The sequence below is a fragment of the Tenebrio molitor genome, chromosome 9, assembly GCF_963966145.1.
Source record: "Tenebrio molitor chromosome 9, icTenMoli1.1, whole genome shotgun sequence".
Classification (NCBI taxonomy): domain Eukaryota; kingdom Metazoa; phylum Arthropoda; class Insecta; order Coleoptera; family Tenebrionidae; genus Tenebrio; species Tenebrio molitor.
The window spans coordinates 3,086,959-3,107,077 of NC_091054.1; the positions used below are offsets into that span (position 1 = coordinate 3,086,959).

The 20,119-nt window shown below is 38.7% G+C and overlaps 6 protein-coding genes and 1 long non-coding RNA gene across 10 annotated transcripts; 2 read left to right on the top strand and 5 right to left on the bottom strand.

Annotated features, from left to right (window-relative positions):
• Positions 1-2: 2 nt before the first annotated feature.
• Positions 3-1,910, bottom strand: AQP (aquaporin). 2 transcript variants are annotated; one of them, XM_069057162.1, is made up of 4 exons: positions 1,807-1,910; positions 1,101-1,291; positions 503-916; positions 3-274 (listed from the first exon to the last, which is right to left on the bottom strand). In XM_069057162.1, exons 1-4 carry the CDS (start codon positions 1,824-1,826, stop codon positions 78-80), a joined length of 822 nt encoding a protein of 273 aa, XP_068913263.1. In that variant the 5' UTR covers positions 1,827-1,910; the 3' UTR covers positions 3-77. The 2 variants fall into 2 exon arrangements, with proteins under 2 accessions (XP_068913263.1, XP_068913262.1); XM_069057161.1 differs by lacking the exon at positions 1,807-1,910 and adding an exon at positions 1,395-1,615.
• A 34-nt stretch (positions 1,911-1,944) lies between these two features.
• LOC138137632 (ionotropic receptor 21a-like) lies at positions 1,945-4,219 on the bottom strand. Its single transcript, XM_069057134.1, has one exon. It carries the CDS (start codon positions 3,883-3,885, stop codon positions 1,945-1,947), a length of 1,941 nt encoding a protein of 646 aa, XP_068913235.1. The 5' UTR covers positions 3,886-4,219.
• Positions 4,220-4,359: 140 nt separating this feature from the next.
• Positions 4,360-6,230, bottom strand: LOC138137643 (glyceraldehyde-3-phosphate dehydrogenase 2-like). The gene is made up of 3 exons (XM_069057153.1): positions 6,080-6,230; positions 5,353-5,597; positions 4,360-5,297 (listed from the first exon to the last, which is right to left on the bottom strand). Exons 2-3 carry the CDS (start codon positions 5,590-5,592, stop codon positions 4,533-4,535), a joined length of 1,005 nt encoding a protein of 334 aa, XP_068913254.1. The 5' UTR covers positions 5,593-5,597; positions 6,080-6,230; the 3' UTR covers positions 4,360-4,532.
• Positions 6,231-6,291: 61 nt separating this feature from the next.
• Positions 6,292-8,550, bottom strand: Sting (sting). The gene is made up of 8 exons (XM_069057152.1): positions 8,391-8,550; positions 8,249-8,339; positions 8,142-8,189; positions 7,787-8,091; positions 7,457-7,735; positions 7,234-7,402; positions 7,066-7,179; positions 6,292-7,014 (listed from the first exon to the last, which is right to left on the bottom strand). The coding sequence occupies exons 1-8, from the start codon at positions 8,418-8,420 to the stop codon at positions 6,935-6,937; spliced, it is 1,116 nt and encodes a 371-aa protein (XP_068913253.1). The 5' UTR covers positions 8,421-8,550; the 3' UTR covers positions 6,292-6,934.
• A 989-nt stretch (positions 8,551-9,539) lies between these two features.
• On the bottom strand, positions 9,540-10,697 carry LOC138137650 (transcription factor A, mitochondrial-like). Its single transcript, XM_069057168.1, has 2 exons — positions 10,555-10,697; positions 9,540-10,495 (listed from the first exon to the last, which is right to left on the bottom strand). The coding sequence occupies exons 1-2, from the start codon at positions 10,626-10,628 to the stop codon at positions 9,829-9,831; spliced, it is 741 nt and encodes a 246-aa protein (XP_068913269.1). The 5' UTR covers positions 10,629-10,697; the 3' UTR covers positions 9,540-9,828.
• A 207-nt stretch (positions 10,698-10,904) lies between these two features.
• Positions 10,905-20,029, top strand: LOC138137646 (solute carrier family 25 member 16-like). 3 transcript variants are annotated; one of them, XM_069057157.1, is made up of 4 exons: positions 10,905-11,046; positions 11,518-11,692; positions 11,748-12,100; positions 19,137-20,029. In XM_069057157.1, the coding sequence occupies exons 2-4, from the start codon at positions 11,632-11,634 to the stop codon at positions 19,686-19,688; spliced, it is 966 nt and encodes a 321-aa protein (XP_068913258.1). In that variant the 5' UTR covers positions 10,905-11,046; positions 11,518-11,631; the 3' UTR covers positions 19,689-20,029. The 3 variants fall into 3 exon arrangements, with proteins under 3 accessions (XP_068913258.1, XP_068913260.1, XP_068913259.1); XM_069057159.1 differs by having other exon boundaries at positions 19,156-20,029; XM_069057158.1 differs by lacking the exon at positions 10,905-11,046 and having other exon boundaries at positions 11,110-11,692.
• Positions 12,108-18,407, top strand: LOC138137661 (uncharacterized). The gene is made up of 3 exons (XR_011161816.1): positions 12,108-17,408; positions 17,461-18,131; positions 18,205-18,407. It is a non-coding gene; the product is annotated as an uncharacterized lncRNA (long non-coding RNA).
• Positions 20,030-20,119: the final 90 nt, after the last annotated feature.

The following is a 20,119-nucleotide window of genomic DNA, read 5'->3' on the forward strand; positions in this document are numbered from 1 at the left end:
TCTCAATTCAAAAATAATTTATTGAGCACAGTTACATTTATCACAACTTTGACTAGACCGGTTAAAATTTGAGCAAATCAATCAGTTTTGGTCTTCAAATTCTTCATGTAGTCTTGGACCGAAGCCGACTTAAATATGAGCACGGACAAGACCGATCCGATCGTCGCTCCAATCCAGTAGACGATCAGGTGCTCCACGAACGTGTTGCCTTCACATCCCAGCTTCAACGAGGTGGCCAAGGCCGGATTGTAATAACCCCCCGAAAAATTGAACGCTAGACAAAATCAAATGTTTACACTGTGTCATCGGCACAATGATTTCTTTCAGGGATGAACTGTCGGTCCTCGACCACTTCCGTGGCCGATTACTCTTTAATTTGAGCCGACAAATGCTCTCATCCAGCTAACATTTGCCGCTGGACGAGTCTCAAGCGGCTACTCGAGAAACGTTGACTCAAGTTCGACTTAAGTCAGTGTTTCTTGAGATTGTGAAATTTACTCACCAGCAACCACCATCATTGTAGCGAAGAAAGCGTCCAATATGTTTGCGAATTTGGCGTTAGTGTCGCTCAGGAATTTGGAAGTGAGACGGCAAAGACAAGTGCCGGTGGCCTCGATGATAGCCCCCGCGATCACGTGGACCTGCAGATCGGCGACGCACTCTTCGAACGCCTTGCTCCGGTGCGTTTCCACCAGTTCCATGGCCCACAAAATTTGGACGTACCGAAAGGTAACCAGAGCTCCCAGGATTTGGGAAAAAATCAACAAAGCAGCATTGCTAACGTCTTGCGCCCCCTCGAGAATCTCTTCGACGGGACTGTAAGGACACGCCGTGGCGGTGTCCCAGTTTTTGCTCCACCATATCGTGAGCAGGAAGAGGTAAAGGGCGTAAGCCCAGATTCCCCAATTGTCCGCAACTGTTGAACGGTACTGTTTTATAAACGCAACGTGGGTGTGGTGTTGTTAAATTTCTTAATCGAGCAACGACGTGCGTTGCACGATTCTTACGTTTAACGTTGATCTAGGCCCGAGTACTCAGGACCGGAATCACGATCGGACTCTGGTCCAGTCTGGACAGGCCGAAAACTTTGCAAAGCTTACCTACGATTAATTCGAAACAGGCGGCGCACAATTCCAAGGTCGCGATGAACTCCAGTATCATCCGCTTGAAGATGTTGTCGCCCAGAAGCGCGTTCACGATTTTGCGGGTCAGCGTGGCCCAGAACAGGGCCAGGAGGATGTAAGTGGTGGAGACCAGGAGAGGGTGGACGCCGAATATGTTCCGACGTTTGCTGAGAGAAAGAAGTGATATCACAACAGCCGAAGATTACCGGTTACATAATCGGGTTTGTTTCGGCTGGCGTCTTTGCGTAAGCAGCTTTATTTTGTCCTCACCTGTAGCCCACCAAACCCATTCTCTTGAAGAACCGGGAGACCTTCCGGGCGAAACTCGCCGCCATTATTGAGGGCTTTTGGCGATTAATTACCGGGAAATATTAATTTATTCACTCGGATAATACTATGGACTTCGCGACATCTCGGACCACATAATAATCAAACCCAGCTGTTCACCGAATGGTGTTATAATTAGTACAATTTCTAGGCTTGGGGTCTAATTTTAAGCCATACGCACGCACATGCCCTACACTCAAAAAGACAGAGCGTTATGGAGGAAATAGAAAAAATTAATCGTCGTCGCTAACATCTGTTTATAAATAGAAGTGGGGTCTGTAACGAAAGACCTTGATTGCTCGAATTACCATCAACGCTGTTACTGTCAAATGAGAGACATCGGTTTGGGTCTTACTTGGAGTTTTCCGCCGCCATGCAGTCTTCAGTTGCCCCCACATTAACAAAAATTTTGGCACCGAGCCGTCAATGTTGACACTTATAATTTAATTGTTTTGACCCACGTGACCTACTCGATCGGAAAATAAAAAACGTGTCAAGCCTTCAATGGTTTTATTTTTTTACGTTTCATTTTTATAAAAGCAGGTACCAGTTTGGTTTTAATCAAAACAATCGCCGCTTCGATCAAGAAGAAGAGAAAACCGAAACTGTACCCCATGAACAAAATGGAAAAAGCCCCCTGGAGGTGGTCCAGCGACAACGGTTGCACAAAATTGTCATCGTCTCTCATTGCGTTTATTTTATCCAGAGCGCGTGTGTACTTGAGTGCCATGGCTTTCACCAGGCCGAAAGTGCTCATCAAGCCTATGACGTGGTTGATCCGGTCCAAGAAGGGGAATCCTGATTTGGTAACGATCACCACAGAGTACGAGAAGATTTTGTCTTCCAGGATGTAGATCTTGGGTTTGCCGTTGTCGTCGGTCAAAACCTCGTCCTGTTGGGCTAGCATGTAGTTGATGAAGAAGTCGCTGCTGATGGTGCAGGTGTCGCGGTCGTTGGCCACGCTCGTCATCCAAACGTGCAGCGACGTGTTCGACTGGAAAATCTCGAAAATTCGCATCGACCTCTCGTCCTCCGTCACGTTGAAGATGCTTTCGTACACCGGTAAACCCCCGATGTCCCAGCCTTTGTTCAACACGCCCTCTATCGAGTCGACTTGGTGCTCCCTCTGGGGCCTCGTCAGGAAGTTGATGAGGGAGCTGGTGTACACCGAGCTGATCACAATGCTGAAAACGGCCAACGCCACGAAAACCACTCTGGTCCAGTCGGAGCGAGGGGGTTTAGCCGCCACGACGGTTATGATCACCTGGAAGGCCACCAGAAGGTCGTCTCCGAAGTGTTTGTACGAACGACTTTCTTTCGTTGATAACGACGAAGTGAACTTGAGAAGGCCGGCGCATGTTAGGATGAGGACAAGGCACAGGATCCACAAGTACCAGCTGAAGATGACGGTGAGGACCCGCCACTTGGGCACGTACTGGGCCACGGGGACGACCCAGACCAGATCGGAGACAAAGTGAGGATTGGTGAAGCTGAAGTCTTTGCCGTATTCCGGGACGACGTAGAAGTTTCCAACACCGAGACAGTCGTCGTCGTAGACTCGTCCCAAGCCGTCGGTCCAGCGACCGTCTTCGTCTTTCATCCCCCACGAGTCCTCCCCGGTGAGGGTGACGTTGAAGAAGACGTTGAGAGTCTCTCCGATTTGCTTGATCAGGCTAATCTCGAAACCGTCGCTCTCGCTTATCACAAAAGGGTCAATCTTGTTAGCGACTACATCGAGCGTACAGTTCTTAAAACTCTTCCCAGCTTTGATTTCGTAGTACTTTTTGGAGGTTTTCATCACCCCATCGATGCATCGGTCCAAGTTTCGCACCCCCGCGCTGTCGAGACAGTGGTGAGAAGGTTTCAGATCGAATCTCATCGAGTAAAGATCGAACTCTCGGAGACTCACCGGAACAAGCACGATCGCGTTGTTTATAGATTTTTCCCAAAGTTCTTCCAAGATGAGCGACGCCGCACTCTTAGGGTCCTTCTCCAAGTTGGAGTAGTAGACCAAGAACAAGGCGTTGGAGTTGTAACTGTTCAACTGCGTCAGCACTTCGAGTTTTCTTTCGAACGCTGCAACGCCATCCACGACGAGCAGATAAAAACTCGTCACCAGCTCCACACCAAACTCTCTTCTGTCGTCGTCGATGACTTCGATGTTGAATCTGAGCAGAGTGTTTAGTCTTTTAATGAGATTCCTCTGGATCTCGTACGCCGGTGAGGTCATATTGGCTGTTGTCATGATGGTCAGGAGTTGGACGTCGACGTCGATGGTGCTTTGCAAGCCCTGGACGTCGATGTATTTGAATTGTTTGGTGGCTAATTCTTGCAAACAGTTGACGGCGTAGCTCTCGTGGACGGGACCTGTCGGGTTTAAGTCAGGGCGACTTAAGCTAATTACCGATATGGCGAATATGAAGCGATTAATCATGGTGTCTGGACGATCATCGTCGAACTAATGGTCTTTTCTGTTGTAGATGCCCTAATTGATGCTTGGCATGTGTTGTTATGTGGCAAGATACCCGTTTGTTGCGTGCCACAGGTGATGATTCCTACTAGAAGATAGGAGAACACGAATAACATTTTAAATGAGACGGTTTGAGGTTCACGAAATCACGTTCCTTTCAAATGAAAGGGGACACTAATGGGGAAGACGTGTGACGGTGCCCGTTCCAGGAACTCATTAATTTGTCTGGACAAAAAACCCAATTACTTTCCACTTGCCGTTCATTCGCTGAAGTAAATTATTTTGTATCCACTCTTCAGTTTTCAAGTTCCTTAAATACATATTTAATTGTGCAAAAAATGTCATTGTTGGTATAGTTTTCATAAAGGAAAAAACAGAACAATGCCACAATAAAACACAGATTTTTTTGTTGAAGGTGATTAGATTAAACGAGGCGACTGTTCTCAATTTTGCACATTTATTATAATAATCGTTTGAATATTAGATAAAAATACACAGTACATTTAAATCATCGGAAAAGAAATTTTTGTGGGTCTTACACATCTAGACTAGTCTTCATTTTTGTAATGACTCTTAAACCCACTTATGCAGTCTAATAATCCGGGATCTACTTAAGCTGCATCTTTGGAGGCGATATACTTGATCAAATCAACGACTCTGCTGGAATAGCCGTACTCGTTGTCGTACCAAGAAATCAACTTGACGAAAGTGGGACTGAGCTGAATGCCGGCTGCGGCGTCAAAAATAGACGAGTGAGTGTCCCCGACGAAGTCCGTCGACACGACCTCCTCCTCTGTGTATCCCAAAATGCCTTTCAATGGTCCCTCGGAAGCGGCCTTGATCTTGGCCTTGATGTCCTCGTACGAGGCCGGTTTGCCCAGACGAACGGTCAAGTCGACGACCGACACGTTAGGAACAGGAACTCGGAACGCCATCCCTGTCAGTTTCCCGTTCAGAGAGGGAATGACCTTGCCGACAGCTTTGGCGGCTCCGGTGGCCGCCGGGATGATGTTTTGTCCGGCACCGCGACCGTCGCGCCACAGTTTCCCTGACGGACCGTCGACGGTCTTCTGCGTGGCCGTCGTGGCGTGGACTGTGGTCATCAAACCTTCGACGATCTCGAAATTGTCATGGATGACTTTGGCCAACGGGGCCAAGCAGTTTGTGGTACAGGAAGCGTTGGAGATGACTTTGGCAGAGGGGTCGTAGGCGTCGAGGTTCACGCCGCACACGTACATCGGAGCGTCGGCCGAAGGGGCGGAGATGATGACCTTTTTAGCCCCGCCTTCGATGTGAGCGGAGGCTTTCTCGATGGTGGTGAAGACACCGGTCGATTCGACCACGTAATCGGCGCCGACTTTGCCCCACGGGATAATCTGCAACCAAAACAGGAGATATAGCTACATTTGCGCTGTGTGTGTCCAGTCTTACCTTGGGGTCGCGTTCGCAGAACACGCTGATTTTGTGACCGTTCACGACTAATTGTCCTCCTTCGGCTTTGACTTCGCCCTTAAAACGTCCGTGGGTGGAGTCGTACTTGAAGAGGTACACCATGTAATCGAGCCCGATGAAAGGGTCATTTACGGCCACGACGCTGGCTCCACGCTCGAGGGAAGTACGAAGGACGAGACGGCCAATGCGTCCGAAACCGTTAATACCAATTTTAGCCATTTTCGCTGAAAATAATTCGGAAATGTAAATGACGTTTAAAAAATGACATTCTGTGAAACAATTGAAAAAAATTGTGCAGGTTTCTGTAATCGCATTTGACAGGGCATAATCTCTGTGGTTTTTTTTTGAAAAAAGTAATTGATGATGGTGAAGGTCAAGGAGGTCACCAATACGCCGGCATCGACTAGAGCACGCTCATCAAACCGGATAATTTTGATCTTATCGACGTTCGTATAATTTCGTAATTCCAGAACGCGGTGAATTTAGTCAAAACCGGCATTTTTCAATGTTACGTGACATGCCATACGATTTAAGATACGATCCAAATTCCATAAAAACTGCTCCCAGTACGGTTGCAGGAATTCAAGAAAATTAGCCAAAAGTTCGCGTAAAGTGTCCAAATTCAACTCCACATTATTCAAGCTCATTTCCTCTATGGAATTAGTGATTCATAAGTACGAAGGTATTTGTAATTCAGAATACTTACAGTTGTAAGAACGACCTGCGATTTTCACACGACAACCGACAATATCAAAATGTCATTTGAAGGGCGAACGTCACGTATAAAAATCGAACTGTTACATCACGTGACCAATGACTCATGCGCACTCTACACGTCGCCATCAACAACGCCTTTTAGTTGCTTTTGAATTGAATTCACATCTACAGCGTGGACAAGTAAAGTGAAACAAGCCAAACTGAAATTTTTCAATTTATTCAAAATTGTTCATAGATGCGCAATGTTATGAAACGTTGCGTAACAAAAAAATTCTAGTTTTCAATAAAATACATTTTATAAAATATTTGTATTGCAAATGTGTGGACAAAATTAATTAACACAACAATAATAACAAAAATTCTTCATAAAAATATAAAAACTATAAAAAGCGACGAAAATCACAAATTATTACAGTATAAACGATAAATCTGAAAATTGCAGTAAAAAGGAAATATAAAAAAATACAATGTGTGACATGATAAATTATACAATGGGAACAAAAAAAAAGATGAGGAGTGGCTATGGAAAATATTTCTGAAAGCGTGTGGCTTTGATCACACAAACAGCAGTGATGAAGGGAGGTTTTGGCGAAATGTCAAAATGGACAACTGACAGTTTCGGCACACGTTTTCAGAGATTTTGTTTTGCACAACAGTCTCTTACTCTTGTTTAACCGATCACATTGTACAAATAATTTAATCACATTAAAAATGTCGACTAAGAAAAACTTTTCACAAAATTAAACATTTTTTAGGAGAGCATAGAATAACAATTATTTGCTTAACGTCTACTGACTTTTCCACTTAATTTAAATTTAAAATGACATGATTTATCAACTTAAAATTAACGAGATCTTTGTAACTTTCTGATGCGCTGCAGAAGAATCTGTCCCACATCCTTGTACTTATCATTTTCGTTCTTATCTAGAAAAAAATGTCTGTAACGTGAACATCTGCCAACAAATCAATATTTACCGTCATAGAAAATCAGTTCACAAAAATCCGTACAGTTTTCATGCTCCTTGAGTACTTTCTGCAGAGTCAAATAAAAATGTAATACAATCTCATTTTTATGTTTTTTGTAGTACTCTAAAAAAAAAATTGTTTTAATGGATACATTAAATAAATACAAATGATACCGACTTGAATGTTCTCCGTTGAAGTTGACCACATCTTTAAATGTTTTTAATGGAGTGGCGTATTCAGCACAGACGTACACCTTCCTGCCGTCATCAGATTTGATCTTGTAGACGGAATTTTTGTAGACTCGATTCTGTACCCCAGCTACTGTCATCACTTTTTCTTCTAAAGACTAAAGTTGGTAACATTGCGTGAAAAGTTCAACTCAAATGTGGAATATACATACTGTACTCTCCTCAATACTTGGAGAAATCTCGTCGTTTTTCAAACTAACGGGACAATATAAAGATTTAGGTATTAGGATAAAAAGTTTGTGAAAAACTAGTTTTACACCATGTGTATCTTCATAATCCTTCATGACTTCCTCTAAATGTTTCTCTTTGGTTCCTGTTTTGGGAATTATCAGTTTCAAGTAACCATGGAAAAAGGAGTGGGCCATTCCAGAACCATAGTCAAGACCATTTGAATTTTCTATCCACAAAGAGTTGTACAAAGGTCCACATTTCTGAATTGAGAAACTTGATGATTGTTGTTACAATTTTTTTGATGATCTTACCAAATTTGCGTTGCGTTGAAGAACAAGAGCGCTTAATAGCGACGACGTTAGAGAAACAACTCCCAAATCATACCACAATCTGTGTGGCACTTCACCATGTTTCATGTACATAAAGAGACAAGTAAAAAGTGAAACTATGAAAATAAAACCGATAGTGGGGGAAAAGTAAAACGTATCTTTAAATAGAGTCCAGTAACTATTTTCATAACGTGTGACCAGATGATGGTACTCTTCTGCAATGTACAAGGTACGAAAAACCAACTCCAAAAGAAATAAGAGTGGGATAAGAACACTTATTAAAACAACTGGAAAGGGATAAAAAATAAACTAAAATATTATTAAAGAAAATACTTACAGATTACATCTGTGTAAGGCAAGTCAGTTTTACTGGTTGCTAGACTCACTGAGATATGCAAAAGAAAAATGTACAGAATGAAGAAATAACATTTTATGAATAATTACCAATGAAGAAAAATAAACCGACAAAATAAATTAAGATTTGGCTAAGGCTTGAGCGTAATTTGGGGAGGGTTTTTCTTCGTCTGGTACGGCCCTGCGTCACAAAAATAGAAGATTTTTTGGTAAAATATTTTACAAAACTTACGGGCGCAGATGTGTTCGTGTTTGGCATCATCTTCTTTGGTCAATTATTTATAATGGCACTGTTGCATTCATTGCATTTATCACATTTGGACTTTGCTGATATTTCGATCACAGAACAACTCAACAACTCTTTCGATAATCTCGAAGGAACAAGCTGTGATGCCAAATTGTGCAGCGATTACATTCTTCATTTCATATCACGTTTTTGCTCGAATTTGAGAATTATAGTTGATACCAGAAATCCAAATAATCCACTGTTTGTTACGTGGTCCTCGTTTCGCAAGCGAGTTTTCTTCTTTTGAATTTTGAAAAATGCCGGAGCTGGCAACGTCTACGATGAGTCATATGGAAAATCGTCAACAAATATTACAAATGTCAAAATTTTCGTGTAGTTGTAAACTGTCAAAATCATGGATGATGTGGTGAAACGAAGAGAGGCCAGAAGACGCAAAATTTTGGAAAACACGCAAAACCGCTTAAACAGAATCATAGGAATAGAACAGAAGACAATTCGTACGTGGCTGTTTGGGTAAAGAGTGAGGTTATGTCATATCTGCGTTGTAGGAGCCCCAACATGCGAAATTCACACAGACAAAGAAGTAGAATATCCCTCCAGTAATACGGTCACTGAGCCGAATGCAATCGAGCAGCAACCGCCGGTGGTGACGCAACAACAGGTGCCGCAGCAACAACAAGAACAACCTGTACAAAAACAGTACAGGTCGACGGTCATTAGCGGTTTGGCCGTTTTCATAAATATATTGTTGCTCATCCTGGATAAGTTTTTAAAGTTCGATTCAAATTCCTCACATATTAATAAGATTTTTCTTCCATTGTTAGTATATGAAGTTACGGAGTTCATGGCCTTGAGTAAGCACAGAACAGAGAATAAGAGTTTTATCTATCTGCTTATAATTGCAAACGCCAAAAACAATCACATAGTCAATATAATTAAACATCTTGAAATTATTACAAGCATATTGCATGACGTGATGATTTATTTTTTTGCTTATGTGTGTTGTGATTTTGTTAAGTATTTAATGTGGACGCTGAGTTGACTGTTATCTTAGTTGGGAAGTGCCTTACATTAATTTGCATTCCTTATTGTGGGTATGGGAGTTGTACATAAAACGTTTACATAACAAAGATCTCATTTTTTGCGGGTTTTTTTTTAACCCAATATTTATTATGGAAATCAAACAACAGATACCTAAATATTTTAAAAGTAAAATTCCGAAAAACTAATAGTAAAAAAAAGTTTAACCCTTAAAAAAATTTTTCAGTTTGGTAAAAATTGTTTTAGCAGTGTCCTTGTCTTCTTTTTTACTATTACTTTTATCCACCTCTTCTACAAAATAATCCTCCTTTTGAGATTCTCCACTGCTTAATGTGCCTTCACCTGAACAGGTGGAAGGTGAAGGTTGAAGACACACGTATCCCTATTCTATTTTAGAACTGTTGTTCAATAATGTACTTTGGCGAACAACATCCAGGTTACCCTCTTCTATCATTTTCAATTCCCACTCTACCAGCTCCTTATCATACTTTGCTTTAGCTATTGCTGCAGCTTCTGTATATTTTGCCTTTTCAGATTTTGACATATCAGCCCATTTGCCCTTTAAATCTGCCAATAATTGGCTATACATTTTATCAGGATTAGATTTTGCCTGATCCATCACAAACAACATGTAGGCTCCTATTGGTCTCTTTGGTTTGTGAGTGTCACGCAACTTTTTCCTCTTTTGGCGCTTCACTCTTGATCTCTTCACTTCATTACTGTATTCCTCCAAAGCTACTTTCTGTTCATCTGTTAAATTTTTTAAATACTGCACATGCTTAGCTGCATACTTTTCCATTTCTGCTTTGTAGTCTTTTTCATATTTTTCTTTAGCACTTGAGTCAATCATTTTCCAGTCTGAGGCGCACTGTACACTAATTTGGGTAACTTTCCAGTTAGGATGTTGTTTAATTAGTGACTCCCTGTGGTCTTGAATAAATCGAAAATAAGGAGTCAATGGCCTCTTTGGTTTGTCTGGAACTTTCAACTCCTTCAACCTGTCTTTAATTCTCTGCTTCAAGCCTGACACTTGGCTCACTTGAGGTAATCTGGAAGTTACTGATTCAATACTGATTAGGACCCCCTTCAAGCTCTGACGCTACATTACCTAGTAGTGTTAAATAACAAACGGCAGTTAGATACTAAACTGATAGTTCTAAATAAAAGACCTTGACCCGCCATTATATCGGGAGGCCTAGACGACTAAAGCAAAAAATATTGGAGTATCGATAAAAAAGAAGTAATATTTGAGGTTAGGTAACATACACAACCGCCATTAGCTTGAGATTATCACCTAAGCAGTTGTGCCAACCCATTTGACAAAAACTATCCAAATAGAAATTCTCAATTATAAAATAAATGCTGATTATTGTGATCATGTAATTTTAACTTATCAAAAAATATACGATCTTTGAAACCGCTTTTTAGAGTTATTATGTGAATAAAACAGTAAAAGGACTAGAGAATTGATAATTGTGATCGTGTCCTATTTTAAGACCTTGGTGAGATCACGTCCTGAAACGACATTTTCAAAGTGAAATGTGATGAGTGCAATTTAGAACAAAGTTTAAGAATTTTAGAAGAATCGTCGCGTGATTCGGTACGTATTTTCTTACTCTTTATTTTCTGAATAGTTCGATTATTGTTTTGTGGGAGCATGTATAGTTTCAGGAAACTGTTAAATTCAATGTCAATCTTTATAACCTAAAAATTTGTGTTTCGTAGTTTTAATTGTAGTCGGTGCTAAAAATAGGGTTGATTGTGTGTTGTATCGTCCTTTTCAATCTAGGCGCATTCCTTGCCAATTTGTATGAGAATGGGTTATTTTTGTAGTTTTTTCCGATGCAAATTAACGGTGTTACAATGTCAGGGCCATTGAGGTCATTAGACCTGGTATCGGTACATAAATCGAAAGTAAACAAGAATAGTTGTTCCTTGACCGTTGTGCAGAGTGGACGTCTGATCGGTGCACTTTTTCTTGAAATTATCACTTCCAATTAAAAGTCGTCGTTCTAAAGTTCAACAAAAATTCACACAATGTTAGTTTCTGATTGTTGTTACGAACTTTCAGAGCGAAACGCGTAAGAGGATGCACCAAGAGAAAGTCACGAGTTATCCCGTAATTCTGTTTCACCTGTCCTAGTCACCTTTTTATTGTTAAGCTGAAAATATCGTCGTCAACACGATGGCTTTGAAGACTGAAAATAAAAATGTAGACTTTGTCCTGAAGAATTTGTTGGCCGGGGGTGAGTCCAGTCTGAATTTTTCTGCGAACTTTTTTTTTGAAAAATCCCGACGTAGGGATCGCCGGTATGGTGTCGAAAACAACGGTGGCACCTCTGGATCGCATCAAAATCCTCCTCCAGGCCCACAGCAAGCACCACGAATTCCACGGGGTGTTCTCGGGGCTGCGCCACATCGTCAAAACGGAGTCACCGTGGGCGATGTACAAGGGTAACGGAGCTCAAATGGTCCGGATTTTTCCGTACGCCGCCACCCAGTTCACCGCATTCGAGGTGTACAAGAGATATCTGGACGGTGTGTTTGGGGCCACTTCGCACATCGACAAGTTCATCGCGGGGGCTGGAGCGGGACTTACGGCCGTCACCTTGACCTACCCGTTGGACACGATTCGGGCTCGCTTGGCCTTCCAGGTCAGTACTGTATGATATGGCGAGAGAAAATTTTAAATCCGCTTTGATTTCACCAAGCGATCGGAGAAATCGGGCCGCCGTTTTTCGCTCGTAATTAAATCTAATCAAACGATGGCAAGAGGTGGTAGAAAATGTCGGAATTTTTCACGGTTTCTGAAAAAATAAAACAAGTTTTTAACGTGTTGCGTTGTCGTAATTGATGGAGAAAAAAGTTAATTGTTGAAGGTAATTGAGTTTATAGTTTCGTTTCAGTTTTTGTGCCTTTTTCTTGGGATTCATATTGGTGGGTTGACGTAATTTAGAGCTAAAAATTTAACACACATAATTAGATGGACCAGTTCCTCAATAAAAAATTAAATATTGAAAGCTTATTATTTTTAAAGATGTAAGAGTCGAGATGATGACTTTCTAAACAGCAAACGAGAAGGCTTTATTATGTAACAAATTGTTTTTAGACGGGGGAAATAAACTCAAGCAGCTTTTAATAAATATTTTGCGTTTATTTTAGTGAGCGCACAATTACAGCCAATTTACAGTAAAAAGTTCGTTATAAATGTAAAAAGACGGAGAAAGTTACATATTTAAAAATAGAAAAAACAGTAGGAGAATGAGAGTTTAATGTGTTGGATCAAAAAATCTGTGATTTCTGAATAAACTGTAGCGAAAGCTGTAATTTCTTATTATCTTTATTATAAAGGAATTTATGAAACCTTTATATTTTCCATCAATAATGGCAAGGTGTAATTATTTTTTTTGGTCAACAAAAAAAGAATTGGAAACTTACGTACGTCTAGTTCACAATCATTTATTATTTAAGTAACAAACAACGTCATGGTTTTTTTAATTTTTATTCAAAACATCAATTAGTTTAAAAAGGAAAACATGATATAAAAATAAATACAAGCAGTGTTTTTCAAACACATCGCAAATCGGAGATTGTTTTATGTACCTCAAATTTGAGATCCAAAAATAGAGTTTACGTTAAATAAGTATGCTACAACGTGTCTCACAAAATAAGTACATTAATTTTAACCAGTGACAGATCTCGTCAAGAACAACAAAATTGTTATGTACAATTTTTTCGAAATCTAATTTTCTTTTCAGTATTTTACCCACCCATAAATTAACGAGCTGTCTATTCTAGTTATATGACCAATGACAGTGACCGTGAAATAATAGTTTTTGTAAAATCAGCGCAAAACATTGTGTTCTTAGAATGAAGTTTTTTCGCTCTGTGGCCGAGGTAGAGGATTACATTTTCAGTTAGTTTTATTCGACGGCGAAAGGCAGATGTTTACGTGTTGATTTTGTGATGTAACCTAAAATTTTGTGAAAATAGCGCGTTTATTTTCGAATTTTGAATACATAGATATTGTGTTGGTGTATGGTGAAGCGTGCGGGAGTGCTCCTCGAACACGATACAATTGAAGTTTTAAGAGAACGGATGGAAAACGCTGCCACAACAATTCGCAATAACAGAGGTATCGTTGGAAAGAGTGGAAAATTCATTTCGTCGGTGCCTTCATTATTGTATCGACAATAACGCCGGTCACTTTGAACACTTCGTGTAATGATTAGTGATCACTCTGATTACTTCGTGAGAATTTTTACGGATTAATACACTAATTTTAGGTGACATTTTATCATTATTTTAAGTACGGGCGATTCATTAGGGTCAGTTTAAAATATTTATTATTAAAATTGTTTTCATTTAATATCTATCATATAATCCCTTTAGGCGAAACGTGTGCCAAATCTTTCAATAATTTTAATTGGTTTAGGAAAAAAAATATATACATAAATATATTGTTTCTATTAAGGAGTTTTATTACCATTAATGTATTTATTTCTGAGACACGTTGTATAGGCAAAGGTTAATTCTGTTGAGATTTTATGCCCATGTGCAAATTTTTAGGACAAAAATCGAAAAAAAAAGTCCCAACTTCTAACGATTGTCGTAATAACATTTTTGACGAAGTCAGTGAATAAAAAAACTGTCGCATGTGGTGCGAACTTTTTGGTAAGCACTGCATTGCATTGTATAAGCTCCCAAAATAATTATTTTTATTTAACATTTCACATAACCAAAGAAATCTTTTGGACGGAATGCGTATAAAAACTAATTTGTATGTTGGGAATTTATTTTGTTGAATTTAATTTAGAAATTTCTAAATAATTGGCGAATTTCAACGGACAATAAAAGTGTTAGAAACCACAATTTGATTGTTCTCATTGCGATATTTGAAAAATGTTTACAAGACCGCACCGTGTGTAATAGTGAAGTGATGTCCAGGATCCGCTTGTAACCTTACTTTTACAACATTTTATTGTTTTAAGAATTACGTAAAGAAACTTTCACCTTAATAGATAATATTTATCTACCTGCTTCTCTCCATGTCTAATTTGTTCAACTTTATTAACTACAGTTAAAATGGGGACACACGATGCACTTCGAATATGTTGGAAAAGTTTTAAATCATTACTGCTTAAATTTTGGTAATGGGAAAACGTGATCTACAAATTCATCGTAATTTGCAAGAATCATTGAAATAATTCACATTGGGCCGGTTGCACCAACGTGAGTTAAATTTAACTACAGATTAAAATATACGAGAACATTGTTATAATAATATAATTTTCGTAGCATTATGTTTTGATTTTTTTTTTAATTTAAGGGGCAAAATAGAAAAAATGTATTATACTTGTTTTATAAGCCATTTTGTCTCACTTGTTTGCTTTATAGCACTCGTCGCTGCGCTCCTCGTGCTCTAAAAAACACGTGCCACAAAATGGTGTCTTATAAAACTCGTATAATAAATTACTATTATTTGTTTATTGTAAATGAAAGTAATTAATACTTATTTGCTGCGTTTAATATGAAATACACGGATTTAACGTATCTTAATATTTCTCCAAATCATACAATTTTTTTGTTTTTTTTTTAATATTCTGCCTATAAATTCCGATGGAATTTTACGTCACTTGAGTTTTTATACAATTTTTTAAATGAAGTCTACGTCAATCTGCTACAAATACATACGTAATTGGAAGTGATAAAGTTGTGTTACTGCTTTTACGATTTTGTTTCATTTTGCAATATCTTTATTTCATGGTCACCTTCCACGATGAACAGATCGTTAGCAACAAAATACTCCTTCAGCATTAATACATTTATTCTTTTTTTTTTATTAAACAATAATTGTTGATATTTTACATTAAACAGTTTTGCATTGTTTCTTCCGAATACGTCTAACCAATAAAACAGAAAACTTTTTTAATTTTAGATGACCACCTTTTTTAATCACCACAAGAACAATTTACACTTTGTTTACCTAATTAGACTAGTATTTAAATATGTTACATATTATAAAACTGATTTGATGGAAAATACCAATAAATGTAATAAAGTATCAAAGAGATTACGAAATTGCGTGTATCTAGCTCTTATTGCCGATTAATTCCAATTTACATCAAACGTGCGTGTTCAGCCAATCAGAGCCTTTGCTTTCATCCAATCAAAAATGTTTATCTCGGTTAAAACGTTCTGCCACTCTGTCATCTGTCAAAAGTGATTAAAATTGCATGCTACTCCTGTCAGATTTTCAAATTGTTTTTAAGGACTCTAAGTATTATAAATAAATAATTAACGTTAAAGTTTGTATTCTGGAATTAATCTTGCCAAAAATAACACGACGTAATTTTTTATATCTGATAAATTTCCCAATTTGCTTTAGACAATTTTACTCGTTGAATTTGGGCATTTTTATTCAAAGATTAAACCCTCGAGCTAAAGCTCTCGGGCCTAACCAGAATAAAAATGCTGTATATAATGATTGTCCCATCGCAGTAGGCGTTGGTGACGTAGTTGAAAGTGCCCCAAGCTTCATAACATGAGTGAGACTAGTATCGCCGATAGGTGGCGCTACTGGCGGTAGTGGAAATCTGTCTATTAGTTACGAGGCTAGCGGCACATCCTAAATTTGTGTGGGTTTTCAACGCCCACTGCGATGGAACAATCATTTATAATGACCCTGTACTCGAAATATTATTCGCGAATTTTGAATTTTGAGACACCCTGTATTTAGTACAGTTGGTTGCAAAAAAAAAACGGGAACTATCAGAATAAAATTGATACATTTTCTCATAGTGTAAAACCTTCTTAAAGAGAGAAATACCACGTAATAAATTTAATCACCAGTAGAACTCTTCAAAATAAACATTTTTCACATCGATTTTTTTAATCGAATATTTTTTTTACATTTTTCTAACCGCTAATTTGACACTTCGCTCATGGGATAATCATCAATTGAAATGAAAGAGTGAGTGAAAATGTTTTTGTGCGGTAAAAACTTTACAGTTTTTTGAAGAAAGACCGACCACCTGGTTTTTTTTTGTAATTTTTCATAAATCCTTTTAGACCAAATTTCTCAACTTTTTTCGATATGCAAAAAAATAGTGTGTACAACACGTTATGAAAGTCTCTTTTTTCACTTATTTGCTTGATTAACTCGGGCCACGCCCTCGTTAATCAATCTGCAAATTCGTGAAAAAAAGTATGACTTTCATAACTAGTTGTACAAATAAATATTCCAATTTATTGATAAATTACATTTTCTAGAAACCCCTTGTTTTTAGGCAACCAATTAATCATGCATTTTTGCCAATTTGCAGGACTCATTGCGATGTTCAAAATATTAAAATAACTGAATAATTACGCCATATGGAAATCTTTTTCATCTTTGAATAATAGTTATTTATGGTATAAGTGGGTTATTTAAGATATTACCCACGAGAGGTATTTGTAACCTACGAGGGCTTGCCCGAGTAGGTTATTACCTCATGTGGGTAATACTTAATAACCCACGTATGCCATACAACGTTTTATCCAATATTCCAAAAAATTTTAGATAATAACATTATTAACGAAAATCTGCTCCCGTGTTCGGTTATGATGATTAATGAATCTAGTGTGTATTTTAAGTCAAACATGACAACCGTTGCGATGTTATTTGTTTATAAACAACAAACAAGGCATGAAAATGGAAATATTTGTGCCAGAAGATGTGTTAGAAGAGGCTCAAGAAGTGGCTGGTAATTTACTACCGGCAAAGTCGCATGAAAAGTATGAAAAGCAATTTGCCCACTTTGTTACCTGGAGAAAAGCAAGAGGAGTTCGTGGAACAAACGAGGACATTCTTCTGACTTATTTTCGAACCCTTTCTGATACCTGTGTGGGGTCCTCTTTATGGTGTAAGTACTCTATGCTAAAAAGTACTTTCAAGATTGAGGAAAAAGAGGATATATCGAGGTAAGTGATTCTGTTAGAAGCAGTGCTTTCTTTAAGCCATAAAACATTTCAGATTTTCCAAGCTACAAGCGTTTTTGAAGAGAAAATCTTCCAATCATAGAGCAAAAAAAGCAAATGTTCTTGAAATTACACATATTGATAAGTTTTTGGGTGAAGCTGATAACAACAAGTACCTAATGATGAAGATTGTTTTAATAATGGGCATATTTGGAGCGTGTCGATGCGACGAGTTGGTAAAAATTAGTGTAGATGATGTTAAAGAGGTTGGTACATATTTAAGCATAGGTATACCGATGACGAAAACGGACAAACCTCGTCGGTTCGTCATTGTTAAAGAAGGTTGTTCAGCAGATCCCATTGCTTTATATCAGAAGTATATTTCTCTTCGTCCAGCCAACATCAAACATAATAGACTCTTTCTACGTTATGCAAATGGCAAATGCATCGTTCAATCAGTAGGAATTAATAAAATTGCAAGCATTCCCAATGTTATCGCATCGTACCTGAAATTAGAGCACCCTGAAACCTACACAGGTCATAGCTTAAGGCGATCCTCCACTACGTTACTTGCAGAAGGTGGAGCAGATATCATTAATCTTAAAAGACATGGTGGATGGCGATCTTCTAAAACAGCTGAAGAATATGTTGCCGATTCAAACAACAGTAAAATAAAGATAGCAAAGACAATTATAGGAATCAATAGATCTTTCAATGATTTGCCAGGTTAGCTATATTTTCTATTTTAAATTTTAAAATTAAGATTACATAAAACTTTAACCAAAACATTTGTTTCAAGGTGAAAAATATACCATGAGAATTCGGTGGCCAGCACAAGTACAGGTGATTCTGTAATATTAAAACATGAAGCTTCTGATTCGCAAGTCGTTGAGTCCAGAGAGATTGCTGGAATTCACTTTCAAATGTTCATTTTTATTTTGCACAGAATTCTGAAAAATAATTTCAAATTTGATGTATCTTTAATAAAGTGTTCAGAATATGTACCTAAATTTTATTTCATCCTATAAGATAAACAATGGGTTATGGATGTTAATAACCCACGGAGCTAATGACAACGTGGGTTATAACAAACAGACTAGTTATAGCCCAGTTTACTTAATTAAAACTAACTAGTAAAACACGATATTACTATTGAATATTGGATAAAATACTTTTTTAAATGTTTTTAAATTATTCATTGACTGAAAATGTGAATTTTGTTTTTTTTTTAACTGATTGAAATTGCGATCAGAGAATTTTTTTTTACATGTTTCGCTCTAAGAAAGTCATAATGATATAACAACCAAAGAGTCTGATCTAGAGGTTTAAATTTGTCAGCAAGCAATGATCTAGCTCACGATATAACTTTTCACAAGACCAGAAAAAAAAACAATCCTTACATGCTGAGAATTTTGTTGAAATTATCTGTGTACTCATTCCGGTTACTGATTGACCGCATTTTATCGTCAATCACGTGACATAAAATATTGGTGCATATTGCACAGTTAGATGTAACGTTATGTTAAATAAATATAAGTAAAAATGATCAACAAGACATTAATGTTCTTTGAATTATTGTAAAATCTGAATAAATTCACAGAATTTTGCATCGTTTCATGCGATCCGATTCTGCGTAAACATTTCATCACCTCTCGCCACAAATTCCTCGTAGTGGCCGCGATCCACGTGGAGCGTACGTTTCCCGCCACACGTAAACATTACTCATTCAAGCAACACACGTTGGTCGCAGATCAGCGGCGAGCACGTCTACACAGGAATCGTCCACGCCGCCGTCACCATCTTCAAGGAAGAAGGCGGCACCCGAGCCCTCTACCGCGGCTTCATCCCCACCCTGATGGGCATGGTGCCCTACGCCGGCCTCTCCTTCTACTGCTTCGAGTACCTGAAGTACGGCTGCATGAAGTACCTGCCGGCGCTCACGTGCCACCCGTGCGAGAAAAACACAGGCGGTCTGGTGTTGGCACTTCCCGCCAAACTCATCTGCGGCGGTCTGGCGGGGGCGGTGGCGCAGAGCGTAAGTTATCCCCTGGACGTGACGAGGAGGCGGATGCAACTAGCTTTCATGAACCCCCAAACGCACAAGTTCGCCCAAGGGATGTTCAACACGCTGAAACTGATCTACAAGGAGAACGGAGTGATGAAAGGGTGGTACAGGGGGATGTCGATCAATTACTTGAGAGCGATACCGATGGTGGCGGTGTCGTTCACCACGTACGAGATGTGCAAGCAGTTGCTCAATCTCGACACAGGGTTGCAAGTTAAGTAGGGGCAAGGGAGGACGTGTTGCAAGAAGGGTGGGTGCACCCTGGATTTTTAATCTCTCTATTTTACTAGACAAAGTCAATTTTGTACCAGTCGAAACCGAAGAGGACACATTCCATTCGTTATTTAATTTGTAGTATTATTTTAGGAAGGGCGTGGCTCGCTCAGTCTCTCTAGATTTCTAGAGTTTACGAAGAAAATGTTAAGTTAAGCATGACTCGGTTTCTTGATATTCTGACAATTTTATAGTCGTATTTTTACTGTCATATTTCATTCAAGTTACCACGATTACAGATGCAGTACAAAAACTATTTATTTTGAAAATAAAGACGAGAGTTTTATTTGGTCGTTTCTGTAAGTTCCTACAACTTTCATTTCAAACAGGTCGCCGGAACAAGAGGTCAGTATTGATCAAAAAAAATATTTATACA